Source organism: Ochotona curzoniae, unplaced genomic scaffold (genome assembly GCF_017591425.1).
Source record: "Ochotona curzoniae isolate NIBS_2020 unplaced genomic scaffold, NIBS_Ocur_1.0 contig_21, whole genome shotgun sequence".
In the NCBI taxonomy this organism is placed as follows: Eukaryota; Metazoa; Chordata; class Mammalia; order Lagomorpha; family Ochotonidae; genus Ochotona; species Ochotona curzoniae.
The window spans coordinates 5,596,437-5,615,443 of NW_024465322.1; the positions used below are offsets into that span (position 1 = coordinate 5,596,437).

At 61.1% G+C, this 19,007-nt stretch overlaps 2 protein-coding genes across 6 annotated transcripts; one reads left to right on the top strand and one right to left on the bottom strand.

The window, feature by feature from the left end:
- Window positions 1-631: 631 nt before the first annotated feature.
- NUDT18 (nudix hydrolase 18) lies at window positions 632-4,414 on the top strand. Of its 2 annotated transcripts, XM_040971281.1 has the most exons (4): window positions 632-796; window positions 1,525-1,738; window positions 1,903-2,505; window positions 4,347-4,414. In XM_040971281.1, exons 1-3 carry the CDS (start codon window positions 632-634, stop codon window positions 2,499-2,501), a joined length of 978 nt encoding a protein of 325 aa, XP_040827215.1. In that variant the 3' UTR covers window positions 2,502-2,505; window positions 4,347-4,414. The 2 variants fall into 2 exon arrangements, with proteins under 2 accessions (XP_040827215.1, XP_040827214.1); XM_040971280.1 differs by lacking the exon at window positions 4,347-4,414 and having other exon boundaries at window positions 1,903-2,534.
- Window positions 4,094-16,188, bottom strand: FHIP2B (FHF complex subunit HOOK interacting protein 2B). 4 transcript variants are annotated; one of them, XM_040971276.1, is made up of 17 exons: window positions 16,098-16,188; window positions 12,728-12,806; window positions 11,115-11,287; window positions 9,798-9,902; window positions 9,582-9,704; window positions 9,166-9,411; window positions 8,875-9,068; window positions 8,566-8,674; window positions 8,329-8,405; window positions 7,848-8,037; window positions 7,092-7,237; window positions 6,875-7,018; window positions 6,657-6,747; window positions 6,428-6,571; window positions 5,954-6,094; window positions 5,763-5,863; window positions 4,094-5,622 (listed from the first exon to the last, which is right to left on the bottom strand). In XM_040971276.1, the coding sequence occupies exons 1-17, from the start codon at window positions 16,140-16,142 to the stop codon at window positions 5,484-5,486; spliced, it is 2,247 nt and encodes a 748-aa protein (XP_040827210.1). In that variant the 5' UTR covers window positions 16,143-16,188; the 3' UTR covers window positions 4,094-5,483. The 4 variants fall into 4 exon arrangements, with proteins under 4 accessions (XP_040827210.1, XP_040827209.1, XP_040827213.1 ...); XM_040971275.1 differs by having other exon boundaries at window positions 8,875-9,071; XM_040971279.1 differs by lacking the exons at window positions 4,094-5,622; window positions 5,763-5,863; window positions 16,098-16,188 and having other exon boundaries at window positions 5,992-6,094; window positions 6,864-7,018; window positions 8,875-9,071; window positions 12,728-13,399.
- Between the last annotated feature and the right edge of the window lie 2,819 nt (window positions 16,189-19,007).

Here is a 19,007-nt window from a genome sequence, read left to right on the forward strand (position 1 = left end):
TGATTACACGTCTGCGTCCCATCTCTTCCACCAGATCAGCATCTGGGGTCCCTGCATCATGGCCGGCTGTACATGCTGGGGGTGGGTGAGAAGAAAGTCATCTGGGTCGTGACCATCTCTTAGGCCAATGTCCTGAGGGTCCTGAGGACGAACCAGGGACGCAGGTGGAGAGGCACCTGGGGAGGACGCCCTAGGCCGCCGTGACGTCACCGCGCCTATGACCTCATCGCCGCGGCGCCCCGCGCCGCAGGCAGCATGACGTCAGCCTCAGAGCCTGGCGCACACACGCGTGCGCTGCTGGCGTGGAAGGTGAAATGACGTTATGGGCCGCGGGAGCCACAGGAGAGAGGGCGGCACAGCAGGGCCCGAGGCGAGCAGGGGGCTCACTGGGGCTCCCCTATCCCCGGCGCTCCGTTCTCCGTCACGGGCTGGTCCCGCCTCCCGGGCGCAGCCGGCCAATCCGGGCGGGCCGCGGCGGCGCGCAGCCAATCAGCTGACTAGGGCTCTCCCGGCGCTTCCGCGTTGGGCCGGGGCCTCGGGCGGCGACGGGGGCGAGGGGCTCAGGGTGCGGGGCCTTCCCCGCTCGCCCGCAGCCCGGCCGTGGCAGCACCGCGCGGGGCTCGGGGCGCCCATGGCCTCCGAGGACCTGACGAGGGCGCTGGCGGCCGTGCTGGAGGGCAGGGGGCTGCAGGTGCAGAACTGGGATTCGGGGCCCGCCGGTGGGAAGCCGCCGCCCCCGGCCCGGCTGCGTGCAAACGTGTCCTACGTGGTGCTGGCCGTGTTCCTCAACGAGAAGGTGAGCGGACTCCTTCCGGGCCGGACCCAGGCTGGCTCGGGGCGGGGGGCTGAACGGACTCGTAACGGGACCTGTCAGCGGGCTCCAGCCCTCACCCCCTTTCCCCGGTGCGTGACGCCCCTCGTCCAGTTATACAAACACTTGCACCACACGGAGGGAAACTGAGGCCCGGGGTGGGGGACGCAGGTTTTCTCCTTCCCTTCCATCTCCAGAGTGGCCCATTGGCCTCACCTGCGTCTTCACCACTAGCCTGGTGATGGCATAGTCAGACCTACACTGAAGCCTGCCGACGGATTTACTCCCCAGATAGCTGCAGGGACTAGAGTGTGCCTATCCAAAGCCAGGAAGGAGCCAGGGGCTGCTTTTATGTCTTGCACATGGGTTCAGGGTCCCAAGAACTTGAACCAGTCACTGTCCCAGGTACACTAGCAGGGAGCCAGATTAGAAGTAGAGCAGGTTCTGTAACTGGAACCTGTCCATATGGGATGCTGGCCCCGCAGGCAGATGAATATGCAACACCATGGCACAGGGCTTTTGTGGGGAGTGGGCGTTTCAGAACCTAGATGCCATGCCTTCCCATGCCACCTCGGTTCCTCACTCCCAGGACCCCAGGGCCGGGGGAGCGGGCGGGCAGAGATGGGGTGGTCTCTGGCAGTGGCCGGGCAGGAAGGTTGCCGCCAGGGGTCTCCTGTGTGCAGGCTGGAGGGTGAGTTCTCCTTGTCTCCCAGGATGAAGTGCTCCTGATTCAGGAGGCCAAGCGTGAGTGCCGGGGCTCCTGGTACCTGCCGGCGGGGAGGATGGAGCCCGGGGAAACCATTGTGGAAGCCCTGCGGCGGGAGGTGAAGGAGGAGGCCGGGCTGCAGTGCGAGCCAGTGACGCTGCTGGCCGTGGAAGAGCGGGGCCCCAGCTGGGTCCGCTTTGTGTTCCTGGCTCGCCCCACAGGTGCGAGCAGTGGGGGCTCACCTGGGGACGGTGTGGTTCTGGGCTGGCTACCTCCATCCCCCCACCGCCGCTCCCCTCCATCCCAGAGCGCCCGCTGCTGTCCATGTCCTCTGCCAGGTGTGGCACACACACACCTGGCTCTCTTCCTTGCCCCCTCCCCTTAGGTGGAATTCTCAAAACTTCCAAGGAGGCAGACGCTGAGTCCCTGCAAGCTGGCTGGTTCCCACGCACCTCCCTGGCCACGCCACTACGTGCCCATGACATTGTGCACCTCCTAGAGCTGGGTGCCCAGTACCTCCAGCAAGCCTGGCACCCTCCCTTGCTGCCCCAGGAGCTTCCCTGCAGTGTGGTGTGCCAGCGGCTCATAGCTGTCTTCATCGGTGTCCAAACGCTGTGGGTGCTGGTGGGCACGGCGGGGACACCTCACCTGCCTGTCACTGCTTGTGACTTCACCCCCACGGAGCAGAGGGGTGGCCTCAAGGTGGCCGTCCTGCGGCTGCTCCAGGAGTGCCTGGCCCTGCACACCTTGACAGTGGAGCCCAAGGGCCTGCTGGGGCTGCAGCACCTGGGCAACGACGGCTCAGACGGCATCTGCCTGGACGTGCTGGTGGCCGTGGCCTTCCACAATGCGGGTGTCCGAGCCGAGGAGCCCCCGAAAGTTCGGGGTGAGAACTACGCTTGGTGGAAGGTGGCAGATGAGGACCTGCAGAGCCAGCTCCGCCAGAGGCTGCGGGATTGCTCGGTGGTGCCGTTGAACCGATAGAAAGGTGCGGGGGCTCCCCGAGGGAGGCAGAAGCAAGGGAAGGCCAGCAAGGGAAGGCTCCATGTTGGGAGCAGAGCTTGGTCGGGTCCCCAGGGTTTCAGGGGCCGTGGGCCCAGTGACGGGGCCTGATGCTGAGGGACATCCATTGCTCTGCCACACCCTTTTAGGTACCTGGGACTCGGATGGGAGCCACAGGGCCATGGCTGAGTAAAAGGGCATTGTCGTTTATCTTTCCTGCCCCAGTGTGTCTGTGTGGGGAGCACACAACAGGGCCTGCTTGCCCAGTAGCTCCCGGGCCACTAGCAGCCGCCACCCAGACCTCCTTCCCCGGATAGCGTATGCGAAGGTTTTCCTTTTTCTTTCTTTTCTTTGTTTCTCTCCCTCTCTCTCTCTGTCTTACTTGTTTGTTTATTTTTATTGGAAAGTCAGATACACAGAGAGGAGGAGAGACAGAGAAGATCTTCCATCTGCTGATTCACTCCCCAAGCTCCACCACGGTCTGAGCTGAGCCGATCTGAAGCCAGGAGCCCAGATCCTCTTCCAGGTCTCCCACACAAGTGCAGGGTCCCGAAGCCTTGGGCCGTCCTCGACTGCTCTCCTACGCCACAAGCAGGGAGCTGGATGGGAAGCGGGGCCGCTGGGATTAGAACTGTATCTGTATGTGATCCCAATGCATGCAAGGTGAGGACCCCAGCTGCTAGGCCACTGCGCTGGGCGCTGGGCCTGTGGGATGGTTTTCAACTGTGCTTAAGTGTCAGGGAGTGACAACCAGTTGCTACATTGAAAGCTCTGGGTATTGGTCATGAATGACCAGGCTTTCCCTCGGCTGTATGGTAACCACGCTCCAGCTCTGGAGGGCCAGGAGAACCTTAGAATTCCCCGTCCCAGCTGCTCCACCACCAACTCCCTGCCTCTCTTTTCTTCTTAGTGCTCCCCTGGAGGCTGGAGGGAGGACTTAACCCACCAAAGACAACATGTCTTCCAAAGAATGGGACCAAACCCTTGTGTTGGGCCCAGCTCTCGGTCTCTGGGGGGCCTTTACTGGTCCCCCGGCATCATATTGCCAAGACTGGGCACTCATCAGTAGGCGAAAGCTATCGGATGAAGCCCTGCCCCGCGCCACCACTGCCATTCAGCCATGCTGGGCAGCTGGGACAATTATTGCATGTGCAGCTGAGTCCAAGGCAGCCAGTGGTCACAGTCCTCGCCTTGGAGTGCTCCTTCTGCACCTCCCCCCCCAGGACCTGTCAAATAACCATAGTTCCACCAGGCATACCGATATGCTGTGTGCTCAGATGCTGCCTGCCATTCCCACCCCGCACCGGGGTGTCTGCAGGCCAGCAGGCAGCCGTAGGTGAGCCAAGTGCACAGCCAAGAAAAGTCTGGCTCCTGGCAGGCTTGGAAGAGCGTCAGGATTGCATTGCCAGAGCCTGTCTCTATTTACAGCCCCCTGCCGCCGCCGCCACCACCGCCCAGGGCTGGAAAAGGAATTTGTCTGGGGTGGGGGGGTTGAGGGGGTAGAAGATGGGCCTGAATTAGCAGTGGAGCCCCGGGCGGGAGGAGGAGAGAAGAACATACACACAGCCCAGGTCCACCAGCTCACACTGTTTATTGCTGTGCTGTCTTGGGGAGTAACCGTGCAAATAGCAGGGCGTACCGCCGAGAGCTGAGGGCCTGGACCTCCAGCTCTTCATCCGCATGGTCCACCTGCTGGCCGTTGTCCCACACCTGCCATGTGTTCATGCAGGCTCCCAGCAGCATGCAGGCTACTCTCCATCCCGGGAGGCGGGCAGGGAGAGGAGGCGGAGGTCACCAAGTTTTCTCTTTCATGTCACCTCCTGGCAGCCCGAAGCCAGCATGGGCAGGAAGAGGAAGCATGAGGGGGGCTCTGGCCTGCGCTTGCCTCCTGGCCCAGGAAGCCCAGCCAGCAACAGCAGCTCGCCTGTGAGGTAATGCCTGGTGCCGCCTGCCCGCCCTGCGTGCTCCTACAGGTCAGGACAGATTTGAGCCCCGGGGTGGGGCTGCCGCCCGCCCGCCCGCCTGCCCACCCGCCACAGAGGGCATGCAGGGGGAAGGCCACCAGATACCTGTGCCTCTGCCCCTTGCTGCCAGGCCTCTCAGTCAGTATACCCTGAGTAGTCCCCACTGGCCCAAGGAGGAGGGGTGTTCCCTCGGGGATCACCAGACACGGGGCAGGGCCAGCCTCCCTGGTCTCTGACCTCTGTGCCCAGGTGTGCTGGACCTGCTGAGACGGGTTCAGAAGGCGCCAGAGAACACGGCTGCAACTGTAGCCTGGCACCAGGCTCCTGCCCGCCCCCTCCCCGGGGCGGGGCGGGGGGGCCCTCCTTGCCTGCCCCTGGCTGCAGCTGCACCTAAGTTCTCATTAGCAGCTGCCCCCGCCTGGGCACACAGCATGCTTTGGGCACTGGCCATGAGGCGGTTGGAAATTTTGCAAGAGCCTCCAGGAGGATGAAGTGTGATGTGGGCGCTTCCGCTTCAGTCCCCTTTGCTGCCTCGTTCCGTGGCTCAAGACAGCGAGGCAGGGGAGTCGGGCCTCGGCAGCTGCTGTGGTCCTGGGTGTTACACACACACGACTCCTGACCCACGTGTCTTAGCCTGAGATTCTGGCTACCTCGCAGCCATTTCCGTGGCCCTTGCAGTTCAGTCACAGACCTCGGCCCTGAGCACCCATGGCTGGTCCAGAGGACAGCAGGCGTGTGGCACGTGAGTGTCTGGGGGCTCACTTGGCATATGCCAGCCTCACCTCCAGGGAGGGCTCCCAGGGCAATGGGCTGCCTGCCAACCAAGCCATTTCTCTTGCCACCCCCTCCCATGGCATCCCTGAGACCCAGTCCACTGTGGCCCACCAGGTCCCAGAGTTCCTTGACCTGGAAGCTAAAGTACCCCCAGCCCCCGAGGACAGGAGAGACGGAGGGAGGCCACGTGCTTAGGCAGAGGTGCGTGCAGGAAGCTCCTCTGAGCTCAGACCTGCCCTTCCGGGGGTGAGGGGAACTTGAGCTGGGGGCCGTGTGGGGGGAACTTGACAAAAGCGATGGCGGCCAGCTCCTTGCAGAATTCTTCTAGCACCACCACACCCTGCAGGAGGGTCTGGTGGTCCAGCCTAGGAGGAAGGAAGAGAGAGGACAGAGATGGGGTAGGGTGGGGCGAAGGCTGTTAGCTGCTGTGGCGTGCCCAGTGGTCAGGACCTCCCTGGCGGGAGGCTTCTCCCACCCAAACCACCTGCTGGCCCCTGGAACTTACTGTTCTCCAGGGCCCTGACCAGTGAGCTGCTTGCGCACCAGGAGCAGTTTTCCTGGGAATTGGGGCACCCTTTGAATCCTCTGCATCAGGTCCCCTATTACCTACACGGGGTAAGCGGAGAGTGTGAGACGGGAGCTGGCAGGATACCCCCACACACAGCCCGGGCATCCTGCAGCCCTTCCCGTCCTTACCCTGACCAGCACAGAGAAGAGGCTGCGGCAGCCAGGGGCCAGATTGACATAGGGGTCCAGCAGGTACTCGTGGACGTGGGGGTGGGGGAAGAGGGCAAGCCGGGACAGGAGCGAGGTCACTTGCAGGTTCAGGCTGTAAGGCTGAAGGGAACACACGGTGGACGATGCCCGGCGGCAGGGAAGGGGGCGAGCTGGGACGCCAGGCGGCTCTGCACACCCCTCTGCAGCTCTGCCAAGCCTGGGGCCTGGACAGTGGGAATGTGCGGGGGCGGTAGGCTCACGTGATGTGCGTGTGTGTGTCGAACTCCCCAGGGCTGAGGGCCCAGGACGTGTCCCGGCGTGTATAGTAGAGGCCAGATGGCGCCTCCCACCCGAGACGGGGGCAGGGCGGGGGCTGCCCGCTTTCACTCGCGGCTCCCCAACACCCACCCTGTCCCCCCCCGACCCCCGTAGCTCCAGTTCTGGGAGGCCCACCTGATCCAAGATGCGGGCCATGCGGTCAAACAGCACCCGAAGGAATCGGCCCTCGAAGAAAGGCCTGTCAGGTTCCTGGACGTCCAAGGGTGCAGGGGTTGGGGGCCAGCCCCAGGGGGCCACGCGGGAGCTGCACTCCTGAAACTGAACCGAGCAGCAGGGGAGATGTGAGGTAGGGTGCAGGAAGAAACCCAGCCATTGCCAAGGGCTACAGTCGGCTGGCACTCACCAGGCCGTAGGCGTCGTGGACATACGTGTCATAGCCCGTCTCCTCCAGGAAGGCCGAGGTCTTGGCCTCCTCGGGGACCAGGCAGAGGAAGCTGAGAGACAAGAGGCTTGGGTGTGCAGGCGCCCTGGTCTACCCACTCACCCTGCCACGGCAGGGCTGCATCCCACGCCGGACGTGGGGACGCCAACGTGGCTGCCATGGTCTAACCTGCTCCCCACCTGTTGACGATCTCCGTTACTGCCGTCTGACCCTCCTGCTCAGAGCCAGGGCGGGTGGTGGGAGCAGGGGGCCGGACCTTGGTGGAGGGCCGGAAGCTGGAATCAGGGAAGCTGTCGGGGAAGTAGGGGTCCTCTTCCAGGTCCCTGTGGTTGGGCACATGTGTGAGTGTGGGCCTGGCAGGGGCATGAGCGCTGGGCAGGGCTGGGTGGCACTTACAGGGTGTCTTCATAGTTCTCGGGCTCTGGTGAGCCGCGTGCCACATAGAGACGGCCCTCGAGGTGGCGCAGCACCAGGCTGTGGAGCACCTGTTGGTGGGGCTGCTGCAGCAACTCCTCAAACAGCCGCAGCGTGGCGATGCTGATCTGTGTGAGGGACAGTGGCCAGGCAAGTCTGCCACCCACCCCTCCTCCAACCGCCCACCGAATTCTGCTGTCACTAATTTGGTCCTTTCTCCCAAGGGGCCAAGCACAGCGGAAGACAGAATGTGCAGTGAGAACTATGGGCGGGGCCAGCATGGTGGTGTAGGCAGCAAAGCCTCTGCCTCCAGTACTGGCACCCCATATCGGTGCCAGTTCGAGTCCGGGCTACTATGCTTCCAATTTCGCTTCCTGCTTATGCACCTGGGAAAGCAACAGAGGTTGGCCCAAATAATTGGACCTCTGCGCCCACATGGGGGATCCAGGATGGCGTCCCAGTCGCCTGGGCTTCCCGCTGGCCCAGCCCTGACTGTTGTAAACCAATGATGGATGACGTCTTTCTCCCTCTCTCTATAGCTCTGCCATTCAAATACATTTTTTAATAAAAAACTGTATGTCATTCCAATATATGGGAAATACGTCTGCCAATCACCATGAGGCTGGTTTTGGGGGTGGCTCACCCCTTTGGACTGCTAGCATGGCAAGCAGCATTTGGGGAGTCACCCCAAGCTTCCCCCTGGGGGCGGAGCGGCAGGCAGAGTCCTTTCCACCATACCTCATCTGACAGGTGGTCGCAGTGCCCGATGAGGTGGGCACACAGGGTGCAAGGGTCGTCCTCGGGGGTGTCGGGTTGCCGCTCGGTGCCCAGGAGGAAGGCCACGGCTTCCTGCAGCAGCGCCGGGGAGCGCAGCTGCCGCAGCATGGCGGTCAGCAGGGCGGTAGAGGTGAGAATGCTCTGCTCAGACCTAGAGGGAGGGGCGCCTGAGCAGGTGCACGCACAGACAGCTGAGACGGGGCAGGGAGCGACAGCACGCCCAAGGGACAAGGGATGGCACTGTGCCTCCCTGGGCGCCTACGTCTTGGGTCACGCCCCCTTTTCTCTCCAGCAGCCGGGAGGCCCCCAAACAGCCCACGTGGCACACGAATTACACAGACTGTGCGGGTCTGGCAGACAGGAGCCCTCAGAGCCCAGACAGAACCTGCCCTTAGCAGAAGCCAGGTCAGGGCCAATGCCCAGGGGACCTGGACATACTCACACGTGCAGGAGCTGTGGCTGCAGAGTCTCCACAAACAACTTCTGTGCCACGGCCCTTGCCAAGGCCTCGGCAACCACCTGAGGACCACACAGCACCGTCTTACGCCCGCTGTGGTGGTTTCCCACCCACCAGGCAGTACCCGCCCCCACGGCTTGGGCCCCTTGACCCCACGCATGCTGGGGCGAGTAGAGAGAACAGCAGTGTAAGGCAGCCCTGCCTGTGCCCAGCCCTGCTCACCGCCTGTGCCTCCATGATAAGGTGGTCGCAGTAATCAAACCAGCCCAGGAAAGCAGCCAGGGCCTCCTTGCCCGGGAAGGAGGCCTCGTCGGATGGGGCGCTGGGTAACCTGAGGGAAGAGGGGCCCAAGAAGCCTGGCTGAGTGCCCCCTGCCCCTTCTCCTTCCACCTTCTCTTGGTGGGGGTGGGGAAGGCTCTGTGATCAGACGCTTCCCTGCAAGGTACAAACAGCCTGATGGAAGAAGGCGGGGCAGGGCCCAGTGCAACCTCAGGGACAGCGGCTGAGGGCGCTGCCCAGCTGGGCACCCACCTCCAGCTGATGCCCTCTGCGGCAGCGATGTCTGCGGGATCCAGGAAGGCGGGCATGGCGTGGTAGAGCCTGCAGAGGTGCTCGGCGATGGCAAGGCAGCAGGGGCTGCTGTGTGCCAGGTAGGTGGCAGCCGCCGGAGAGGCCACACTGACCAGCAGCAACAGGTTCTCCTGTGCCTTCAGAGCCACCCGGCTCTTCTGAAAAAGACAGGGGTATGGTTTCTAGGGACCCCTAGAATTGCTGCATAGCCCCCCCACCCCATGCTGGGCCACCCTCCCCACGTGCTTGTACCTTGCTCCTGCACAGCCCGAGCAGGGCGGTGATCAGACTGCTCTCCCCGCTGCCCCCATCCGTCTCCTCGGCTTCAGCAGACGGGGGGCTGCTCCAGGCCTGCGCTCCCCGGGGCTCGCCAGGCCGCTGGGGGCCCCCGGCGGGGGCACTGCCGTGGGCTGGGTCCTTGTACCCAAGGCTGGCTGTGTCTCTGGGTGGGGCAATGGTTTCCCTGGATGACTTCTTCCTTCCTATCATCTTTTTCCCCTGCCGAGAGAGGAGTGAGACAGGCCAGAGGTGGGGGGGACGGACGGTCCAGGAGCATGCAGGGTGCGTCAGCGCTGGGAGGGGGAGGAGGCTTAGCCAGCAAAGCCCCCCGAGGGCCTCCTGACCCTTCTGCAGGTGCACCCCCATCCCGCCCAGCGGCCAGTGCTCACTTCCAGTAGGTAAGCCAGCAAGTCCGGGTCCTGCTGGATCTTGGAGCAGAGAACTGTGGTGAACTGTACCTCCTCCTTTTCTGTGAGGGACCCAGGGGCTGGCCCCCCAAGCCGGAGAAGTTTCTGGAAGACAGCGGGAGAGAAACGGAGAAAGAGGGTGCCCTCCAGCCCCACCCCCAGCCATCGGCAGCACCCCTGGGCTCCTGGGCCCCTTACCTGCACGGGCCTGTGGACGCTGAGGTAATGCAACAGTGGGTGCCGCACCTGCGCCAGGACCTTGCTGAAGAACTGGAGCACCTGCTGCCGCATGCCCGGTGGGTACTGCGGGCCAGGGAGAGTGCCCCGTCACAGCGGGCCGCAAGCCGCCTCACCCTACAGCTGCCTCGGCCTCTGCGCCTGCCGCTCCTCCCGCCAGGCCATCACTGACCACACACCGCAGCCAGCCGTTCCCAGCTGCATGCTCGGCGTCTATGGGTGCAGCCAGCCCCAGATCAAAATATGTCTGTGTGTGTTGGGGATGGGGGCAATTGGCACGACGGCAGAGCAGGTTAAGCCTCTGCCTGAGGCTCCGGCATCCTGTATAGGTGCTGATTCAAGCCCTGGCTGCTCCATTTCCAACCCAGCTCTCAGCTAACGCACCTGGGAAAACAGCAGAGGACGGCCCTGAACCCACACGGGAGACCCGGAAGAAGCCACTGACTCCTGATTTCCAATGGGCCCAGCTCTGGCTGTTGTGGCCATTTGGGGAATGAATCAGTGGATGGAAGCTCTCTCTGTCTCCTTCTCTCTGCAACTCTGCCTTCCAAAGAAACACATGGTCTTCAAAAAGAAAAAGTATAGTTATGACAGGCTGTTTGTGGTTTACACGCAAATGGTATACCCCCTCCTTTTTTTAAAAAAAAAGATTTATTTCTTTTTACTGGAAAAGCAGATTTACAGACAGAAGACAGAAACATCTTTCGTCCACTGATTCACTCCCCAAATGGCCCCAATGGCTAGAGCTGAACCAATTCCAAGCCAGGAGCCAGGAGCTTCTTACAGGTCTCCCATGCAGGTGCAGGGTCCCAAGGCTTTGGGCCATCCTCTGCTGCTTTCCCGGGCCACAGGCAGGGAGCTGGATGGGAAGTGGAGCAGGTGGGACAGGAACCAGTGCCCATATGGGATCCTGGCACACGCACGGCAAGCACCTAGCTACTGAGCCATCGCGCTGGGCCCTGTTGCATCCTTTTGTAGGCTGCAGCTGACAGCCCTGCACTTGGGTGTGTTTGGGGGTCCTGGGGCCGGCCCCCATGGCTGCGTGTCATCCTGCTCCTCTCCCAGCACCAGGGCTTCTGTCCACTTCAGTCTGGCACAGGTCAGGGACCTGGGACGCCTTGGCTGGAGCGATGCTGACAGAGCATCTGCCACGAGCGGGATGCTCTGAGTGACAGTGCCAGCCCCCCTCCCCTGCCCATCCCCACATGTTGGAACTAGAAGGAGCAAGGAGAGGCCCCGCTCCGGGCGGCAGGTGCAGGGTGGCAGGGGCCTGCCCACCTCGGCCTTGCCCAGCGTGCACAGAGTCTCCAGGATCTTGTGCTGTAGCAGGTACTCCAGGCAGGGCCCGGCCTCCGCAGCGGCCGTCTGCTGGCCCTCCTCGTACACCAGGATGTCCAGCATCTGCTTCAGCCGCCAGGGAATGTCTGTCTTCTTGGCCGGGGTGTTCTCATCTGATGGAGATTCAGGCAAGAACGGGGTTAGAGAGCGGGATGGGACCCTCGGAGGGGGGCCTGAAGGCAAGCAGGAGATACACAGGTGGAGGTTTAGGGGTGTAAAGAGACCAAAGCCCTCCAGGCAACGCCCAGGTCCCAGGATGCATGCCCAGCTGGAAGGGCGGCCCCAGGCCTGCCAATGCCTCCCCACCACACCCACACTGGCAGGAGCCCATGCTGATTTCCCATGCACAGTCTTCTGAGCAGACAGCTGGCTCACCCCTCTTCCTGTCCGCCCCCAAAACACTGGTTTAGGGAGCATTCCGGAAATGTAAAGGCCTGCTTCCGGGTGAAGCCCCTGTGGCTCACAGGCTCTTTTGGAACTCCTGATGGACAGGGATGTCCACGGAGAGCCCTCCAGGCTGCAGCAGGGACCTCGCTGGGATCTGAGGGCAGTCCTGGCCCCCGGAGGAGTGAGGCCCAAAGGAGAGGCACAATTGGGGTAGGGTAGCTTCTGCCACCTAGTGGACACAGGCAGCATTACTGCTCAACCGGCCACAAGGCAGAGAGCCTGGACCGGCCGGGACAGGCTCTGCGCCCGGGGAGGGAGCAGATAGGTCTACCAGGCTGAGGTTCCTCCCAAGGTCCACAGGGCACTTTTCAACTTTTGGGGGGCTTCTCAGGTTACAAAGAATGCTTTTAACAAAGGCATACGCTGGGGATTGACGCTGTGGCACAGCACATTAGGCTGTTCTTGGCAGCACCAGCTTCCCACATGGGCGCCAGTTCAAGTCTCGGCTGCTCCACTTCCCATCCAGCTCCCTGTTTGTGGCCTCGGAAAGCAGTAGAAGACGGCCCAAAGCCTTGGGATCCTGCACCTGTGTGGGAAACCTGGCAGAAACTCCTGGCTCCTGGCTTGAGATTGAGTCCACTCCTATGTTGGAGTTCTGGGGTCGAGTCCCACCTACTCTGTGTTTCCGATTCAGCTTTCTGCCAGTGTAACTGGAGGCAGTAGATGAAGGCCCAAGGACCTGGGCTCCCGCCACCCCTGTGGGAGGCCCAGACGGAATCTGGCCTTAAGGCCTAGGCTTGGCCCAGCCCTGGCTACGGTGGGCATCTGGGGAGTGAACCAGTGGATGGAAGCCCTCTCTGAGAGCAACAATGTTATTTTTCAAATGAATAAAGCAATATCTAATTAAAAAAAAAAAAACATGAGCGCAGTAATGGGGTCTGCCTACCCCAGGGAAGCTGGGGTGAGCGGAGTACCTCTGCCTTGCACAGTCGGGCCAGGGAGACCCTCAAATGCTCTTGTCTCCACTCATCCTTTCCACAAACTGCCCCAAAGAGCGGCAGGGAGCTGAGAGACCACAGGAGGCCCCAAAGTGGGTCTCCCAGCAGCTCTGTCCTGCCGGCGGCCCCACCCACACCTGGTGTGTGAAGGAGAGATGGGGGGCTCACCTGTGCTCTCCAGGTAGTAGTGCGTGATGCCCTTCCAATGATCCACGAAGGCCTGCAGCAGGTCGATGCCAGGCTCCCGCTGCACAGAGAGAGCAGACGGGCGACTCGTCAGAACACATTGCATCCCGCATGCGTGCCCGCTCGGGGCCGTGGTGGGCCCGGTCCTTTAGGGTCAGGCCTTGTGATAGAACATGGTCACTCTATAACAGAAGGACCCGGCAGGGACACAACAACATACCTGGTCCCAAAGGAAAGGCACCACAAAACGGCACCCGGATAATACATGGCCAAGACGCGGCTTTCAGGTCCCCCTCGAGTCCAGCCCAGGAAAACCCATGTTCCCAGCTGCCCCAGGCCCATTCAGCTGGACAGGAAACACTAACGGAACAGTGCAGAAGGGCCCGTCCAAGGCCTCAGACTGCACCCCACACCCCCTCCTTAGGTGGCAGTGGCCCCCCCTTCTCAGAGGGTTCCTTGACCTTGGCGAATGCTGTTGAGTCCACTCCAAGCAAGCCCCTAGCCTCGCCTCCATCTCTAAGCTCCAGCTGGAACTGGCCTTGACCATGTAACACTCCCCCTGAACTTCTCCAAGGAAAAGGCCACTCCTGGGGCCGGCGTATCAGGTTGAGCCTCTCCACTTGACATGCTAGCGTCCCATATGGAAGCAGTTCAAGTCCTGGCTGCTCCACTTGCAGTTAAGCTCCCCGCTAACGTGCCTGGGAAAGCAGGGACAGATGGCCTGAGGGCTTGGGCCCCCACATTCATATAAGAGGCCGGTAAGGTGCTCCTGGCTCTGCCCTGGTCCAGACCTGGCAGTTGCAGCCATTTGGGGAGTAAACCAGTGGATGAAAGATCTCTAATTCTGCTTTTCCAATAAAAATAATTTTCTCTCTTTTTTAAAGATTTTTTATTGGAAAGGCAGATTTACAGAGAGAAGGAGAGACAGAGAGAAAGATCTTCCATCTGCTGGATCACTTCCCAACTGGCCGCAATGGCCAGAGCTGAGCCGAACCGAAGCCAGGAGCTTCTTCTGGGTCTTCCACAAGCGTGCAGGGTCCCAAGGTTTTGGGCCGTCCTCCACTGCTTTCCCAGGCCACAAGCAGGGAACTGGAAGGGAAGTGGAGCAGCCAGGATATGAACCAGCACCCATATGGGATTCCAGTGAATGCAAGGCAAGGACTTTAGCCACTAGGCTATTGTGCCAGGCCCAATATCCCTGATTTTTAAAGGGGACAAGTGACATTTTCAAGGGGTCACAAGTGAGCCAAGTGCATGCCAAGGACTTAGGTCATCCTCATCTGCCTTCCCGTAAGCAGGGAGTTGGATGGGAAGTGGAGCAGCTGGGACACAAATTGGTGTTGCTATAGGATGCCAGCACTTGCAGGTGGAGGATTAATCCCTTGAGCCACTGTACCACCCCCTAAAAAAAATAAATACAGCATCAAACAATCCCTACTACCCACAAGTGCTCGTCTCTATTTCCTGGTCTTGCACGTCCCCTGCATGTGGCCAGAGAGAGGACACAGCCGGGGGCAGCTCCCTCAGGCCCTCTGCAGGCGGCCCAGCTGCACGCAGCTCCTTCCAGCCTCAGGCCCTAAGCCCAGCAGCACCTCGGGAAGCCAGGCAGCGCTTGCTACGTGTAAGATGCACAGATGTCCTGCGCATGCACCTCCAGGACCGTGCTGTGTAAGGCACAGCAAGCCATCAGGGCAGGGCATCCGGCCGCGGAGGAGGTAGGGGTGTCCTAAACTGCCAGGACTGGAGGGGAAGGAAAGATGGTGCCCACGGGGGTTGTGAGAGGTGTTTGAGGGAGGCTACAGCAGGTGCTGTGGGAAGGAGGGCAGCATATGCCAGGAAGAGCCCAAAGAACGGGGCAGCGATGGGGAGAAGTGAGGACATGGGGCCGAGCACCAGTTGCCTGGTGGCAGCTTTCAAAGCGCCAGGGACCGCAACCCTTCCTCACGCGGGACGTCACGCACACACAGTCCTCCGAACACTCCCTGGGGAGTCCCAGCATGCCATCCCGACGCCCAGCCCTGCGCCGTGGGCTCTGCACACCTTGTCCGTGAGCTTCCCGGGGACCGGGGAATATACATCCCCCAGGAGCTCGCTCAGCCAGCTCCAGGGCATCCGTTCACGCCAAGGCTCCTCCTCTCAGAAAACAGTTATGCCTGTTTCTGAGACAGGGTGTCATCTAGTTACAAATCCCACGGACAGTCTCCAAACCCCTGGCGCTGGACTCCAATCCCTCAGAATACTCCAGCAGGGGAGCTGGCATCGGGCTGCAGTGCCTGGGGTCACCGCCCGTGAGGCTGGCTTCCCATGTCGTGCTGGTTCCAGTCCCAGCTGCCCCACTTCCGACCCAACTCCTTGCTCACGTGCCTGGGAAGACAGCAGAGGACGGCCCAGGACTTGGTCCTCCTGCACCCAGTGGGAGAGCCAGAGGAGCGTCCTGGCTCCTGGCTTTGGACCTGCTGAGCTCTGCCCGTTGTGGTCATTAAGAGGATGAACTAGAGAATGGAAGATCTGTCTCTCTCTCTGCACTTCTGCCTTTCAAATATGAATGAATCTAACAAGGAGAGAGCCAGTTCAGGGGACAGGAATGCTGGGGACATGGAGGGGGTGTGGGACACAGGCCGCTCTCCATGAGGACTCTCTCCTGCATGGGGGAGGGCGCAGTGGGACTGTTCCCCCACCAGGGTCACCCAGCGCTCCTCCAGCCACAGCTGTCACCCCGCGCACCCCGTGAAGACAACCTCACACTGGGTTCCAACAGCAATGCAAAAACAAACTCGGAATTTAGCAACTCCTTATCGTTTCCTGTTACGACGCAAGCACGCATGCGCGCACACACCCAGCCCCCCACCACGGGCTGGTATCAGCCTCACTCCAGACCAGCCTAACTGGCAGCTGCGTCTGAACCCCCACACAGACAGCTGAGAGGCAAGGGCCAGGTGCCCACCCACCCGCACCCTCGCGGTCAAGCGGGTGGCCTGCGCCCGAGGCTCAGAGGGGCCTGGGGGCTCAGGGCGAGGGTACGGAGGGCTCCCAGAGGCCGGGGAGGCCACGCACGGGACAGAAGAGCAAGGGCCCCAAGCCGCATCCCGAGCCGCAGGAAGCAGGAACAGGAAGCTAGCTGGCAAGCTGGGCCTTCTGCCGGTCCCGGACCGGGCAAACCCGAGCCGGGCGCTCCATTCCCGAGAGCGCACCGGCCGGCCGCGCGGGACACCGGAAGGGGCGCTGCGGTCCCTTCCAGGCCGGGAGTTGGGGGTGTCCCCGGCGTCCCCTCTCCACCCCGGGGTGCGGGGAGGAGGGCCGTGCGCGCCCCTTCCCCGCCCGGCCTCCCGCTCCGCGCCCTCCCGGGCCTCACCGCCCCCACGGCCTCCTGTAGCAGCGCCCCGAGCCGGCTCAGCATGATGGCGGCCGGCCGGCTGCGCGCGGCTCCGAGCGGCGGTGCTGGCGGCGCGGGAGGCGGCCCCGGTGCGGCGGCGGCGGAGGCGGGGCCGGTTGCTCCGCCCCGCTCCGGTGTCCCGGCCGAGCCCGGCCTTGGGGGGCGCCCCCACTCCGAGAGACCCCCTTGGCTTCAGGGGGAAAGAGGACTGAGCATTCCTCGGCGCGCAAGGGAAAAAAGTTGGATGGAGCATTCTATGCATTCCGCCTTGAGATGCCGGCAAAGCAGACACGCTGGTCGGGTTAAGCCAAGTTGTATGCTTGAGTCAGCTTGTTAGCTTTCTAAGTGGGCTGATTGAAATCAGCCTTTTCACCCCCACTCCCTCCCCAGCCGCCGCCCCTCTGCCACCCCCAGGTCTTTCTGGCACCAATGGAGGACTGGTGTGTGGTAAGCACAGTACTGCTTAGCACTGACACAGCTCAGCTCAGAAGGGCAATTACCCCCTTCTGCCAGCGTGGGGGTCTGCAGGATCCTGGGACCTACAGCCAACATGGGCTCTCTCCTGCTTGTTTTCTCTGCTCTTATTCCAGGGGCTGAGGTCTCCAGAGGGTGGAGTGGGGAGCTGGGGCAAGCTGGTGGGTGCTGGGTAGTGGAGGCTGCCAGCAGGCTGACCCAGGGTTCTCTAGCAACTGCTTGGAAACCTGTTTTCCAGGAGCCCAGACATGCAGGGTGGTCAGGCCTGTGTGTGAAGAGCGAGCGAGCTCATTTTGTGTTGGGAGCCCTCATGCCGGGTGTGCTTCTGCGGCCTTGACAGGTGCGGGAAAACCAGCGTCTCCCATTCCGGACGATGGCAGGGAACTCCAGGAAGAACAGCAATGAATTGGCAACTTTGTACTGGCATCCCATGTAGGCACTGGTTTGCATCCTGGCTGCTCTACTTCCGATCTATTTCCCTGCTGATCCTGCCTTCGGGAGGGCAACCTGGAGGAGGCTCCTGGCTTCAGATGGACTCGGTTCCATCCACTGTGGCCATTTGGGAAATGAACTAGCCATGGAAGGTTTCTGTCTCTCATTCTCTGTCACACTGCCTTTTGAATAAAGATATTTAAAAAAAAAAAAAAGACACAGCACATGTTCCCCATGAATGTCTTTCAGCTGCATTTCTTTGAAAGACAACAGAGCGAGCTCCCATCTGCAACTCCTCTTGAAATGTCGACCATGGCCAGGGCTGGGCAGGGCTGGGCTGAAGCAAGGAGTTCAGGCCAGGCTCCCACGTGGGTGGCAGGAAGCCAAGGGCTTGCGTGGTGCCTCCCAGGCTCTGCCTTAGCGGGGAGCTGGAGTCAGGAGCCGGAGCCCACGGGAGTTACATTAGACATTATGCTGAATGCTAATAAGTCATCTTGCACGCACTCCCCATGTTCTATACTAAGCATTGGAGAAGACTGATACATTCAATTCTGCTGCCAGGGAAATTGACTGGAAAGGCCTTGCAACAAAATCTCTCCTGTCACCTGCAGGGCCACAAGCAGGGAACTGGATGGGAAGTGGGGCAGCCGGGATTAGAACCGGTGCCATATGGGACGCTGGTGCATGCAGGCAGAGGATTAGCCAATTGAGCTATCATGCTAGCTCCAATAAGATCTTCTTTTCAAAAAAGTTTGGAGAGTACTCTCTAGTTGAATGTTTTACATCTGCGTGTGTCCTTTGAGATTCTCCCCCCAGGCTTTGTTAGAAAGACCGGCCAGCTTCACGTTGAGTGCTCCCAAGCCTCTGGAACCCATCATCTTTCAGAGCTTAGGGTCCAATCTGCCCACCACAGGTACCTTCCAGCGAAGGGGAAGGCGTTTGGGGCAGGAGTTACTGTACTACTTGGGACAGCTGAATCCCACAGCGGAGTACCTGGTTTCCAGTCCTGGCCCAGTTCTCCCAGCTCCTTACTGATGGGCACGCTGGGAGTCAGCAGTGACAGTGCAAGGGACTGGATTCTTACCACTCACGTGGCAACGAGCTAGACTGAGCTGCTGGCCCCTGGCCTCAGCCCCACTGCTGGTTACAGAAGGCAGAGCACTCTCTCAAATCGCCCATTCCAATGCGATTCTTAGCTCACTGTTTATTTCAAAAGTCTTAAAATGTTTATGGGGCCAGCATGGTGGCGTGTTGGTACATCTCCCGCCCGTGGCATCCTGGAAGAGCGTGGTTCATGTCTCGCCTGCTCCACTTCCTAATCCAGCTCCCTGCGAGTGGCCTGGGAACGCAGCGGAGGATGGCTCAAGTCCTTGGGACCCTCTTTCCACATCAGCCAGTCTCCTTCCTGTTCTTCCAATGGAATCTGCACTCCCTTGCCAACCCCCCTTCCCTCTCATGCCCTCAACACGTGGTTCCAGGTCTGTTCTCTTGGAAGGCCTGGCCTAGCCAGCCAACACCAAACCATACCTTCTCCTGTGGCCTGGGCTGAGTCCTCCACCACCCATCCTCCAAACTGCCTGGCCAGTGACAATCGGTTCGTCCGTGGATGCTATACGCTGAGCGTTTCCTGTGTGTGTGTGTGTGGCATGGTGTATGTGGTGTGTGTGTGTGTGTCCCAGACCATGTGATGGACCCTGGGTACCATGGGACCAATGTTGAACTTGCCTGTCACAGCGGGGCGGCAGGGTCTTCAAGGTCTTGGTGGAAAACAGGCCTCATCTCCTTCCACCTCCCGGCTCTTATCTGAAGACCCCCGAGAGAGGAGAAAGACAGGACCCTGCCTGGACCAGCCCCTGCGATCTGGGACAGTGTCATGGATGCTTCCCCCCCTGTCCACCCCGATGGGTCACGGGTCCTCAACTGCTCAACTTCTTCCCCTCCCTCTCATGCTGTTCTACTGGTGGCCTTTGAAGAACAAACAGA

Coding starts and splice junctions, on each gene's coding strand:
- FHIP2B (XM_040971275.1), bottom strand. CDS start 16,142: ATGCTGAGCCGGCTCGGGGCGCTGCTACAGGAGGCCGTGGGGGCG. Junction 9,903..11,114: donor GCACGCTGGGCAAGGCCGAG/GTGGGCAGGCCC, acceptor CCTGGCCCGCAG/TACCCACCGGGCATGCGGCA. Junction 9,412..9,581: donor TGCTGGCTTACCTACTGGAA/GTGAGCACTGGC, acceptor CTCTCTCGGCAG/GGGAAAAAGATGATAGGAAG.
- NUDT18 (XM_040971281.1), top strand. CDS start 632: ATGGCCTCCGAGGACCTGACGAGGGCGCTGGCGGCCGTGCTGGAGGGC. Junction 797..1,524: donor CCGTGTTCCTCAACGAGAAG/GTGAGCGGACTC, acceptor CTTGTCTCCCAG/GATGAAGTGCTCCTGATTCA. Junction 1,739..1,902: donor GTTCCTGGCTCGCCCCACAG/GTGCGAGCAGTG, acceptor CCCTCCCCTTAG/GTGGAATTCTCAAAACTTCC.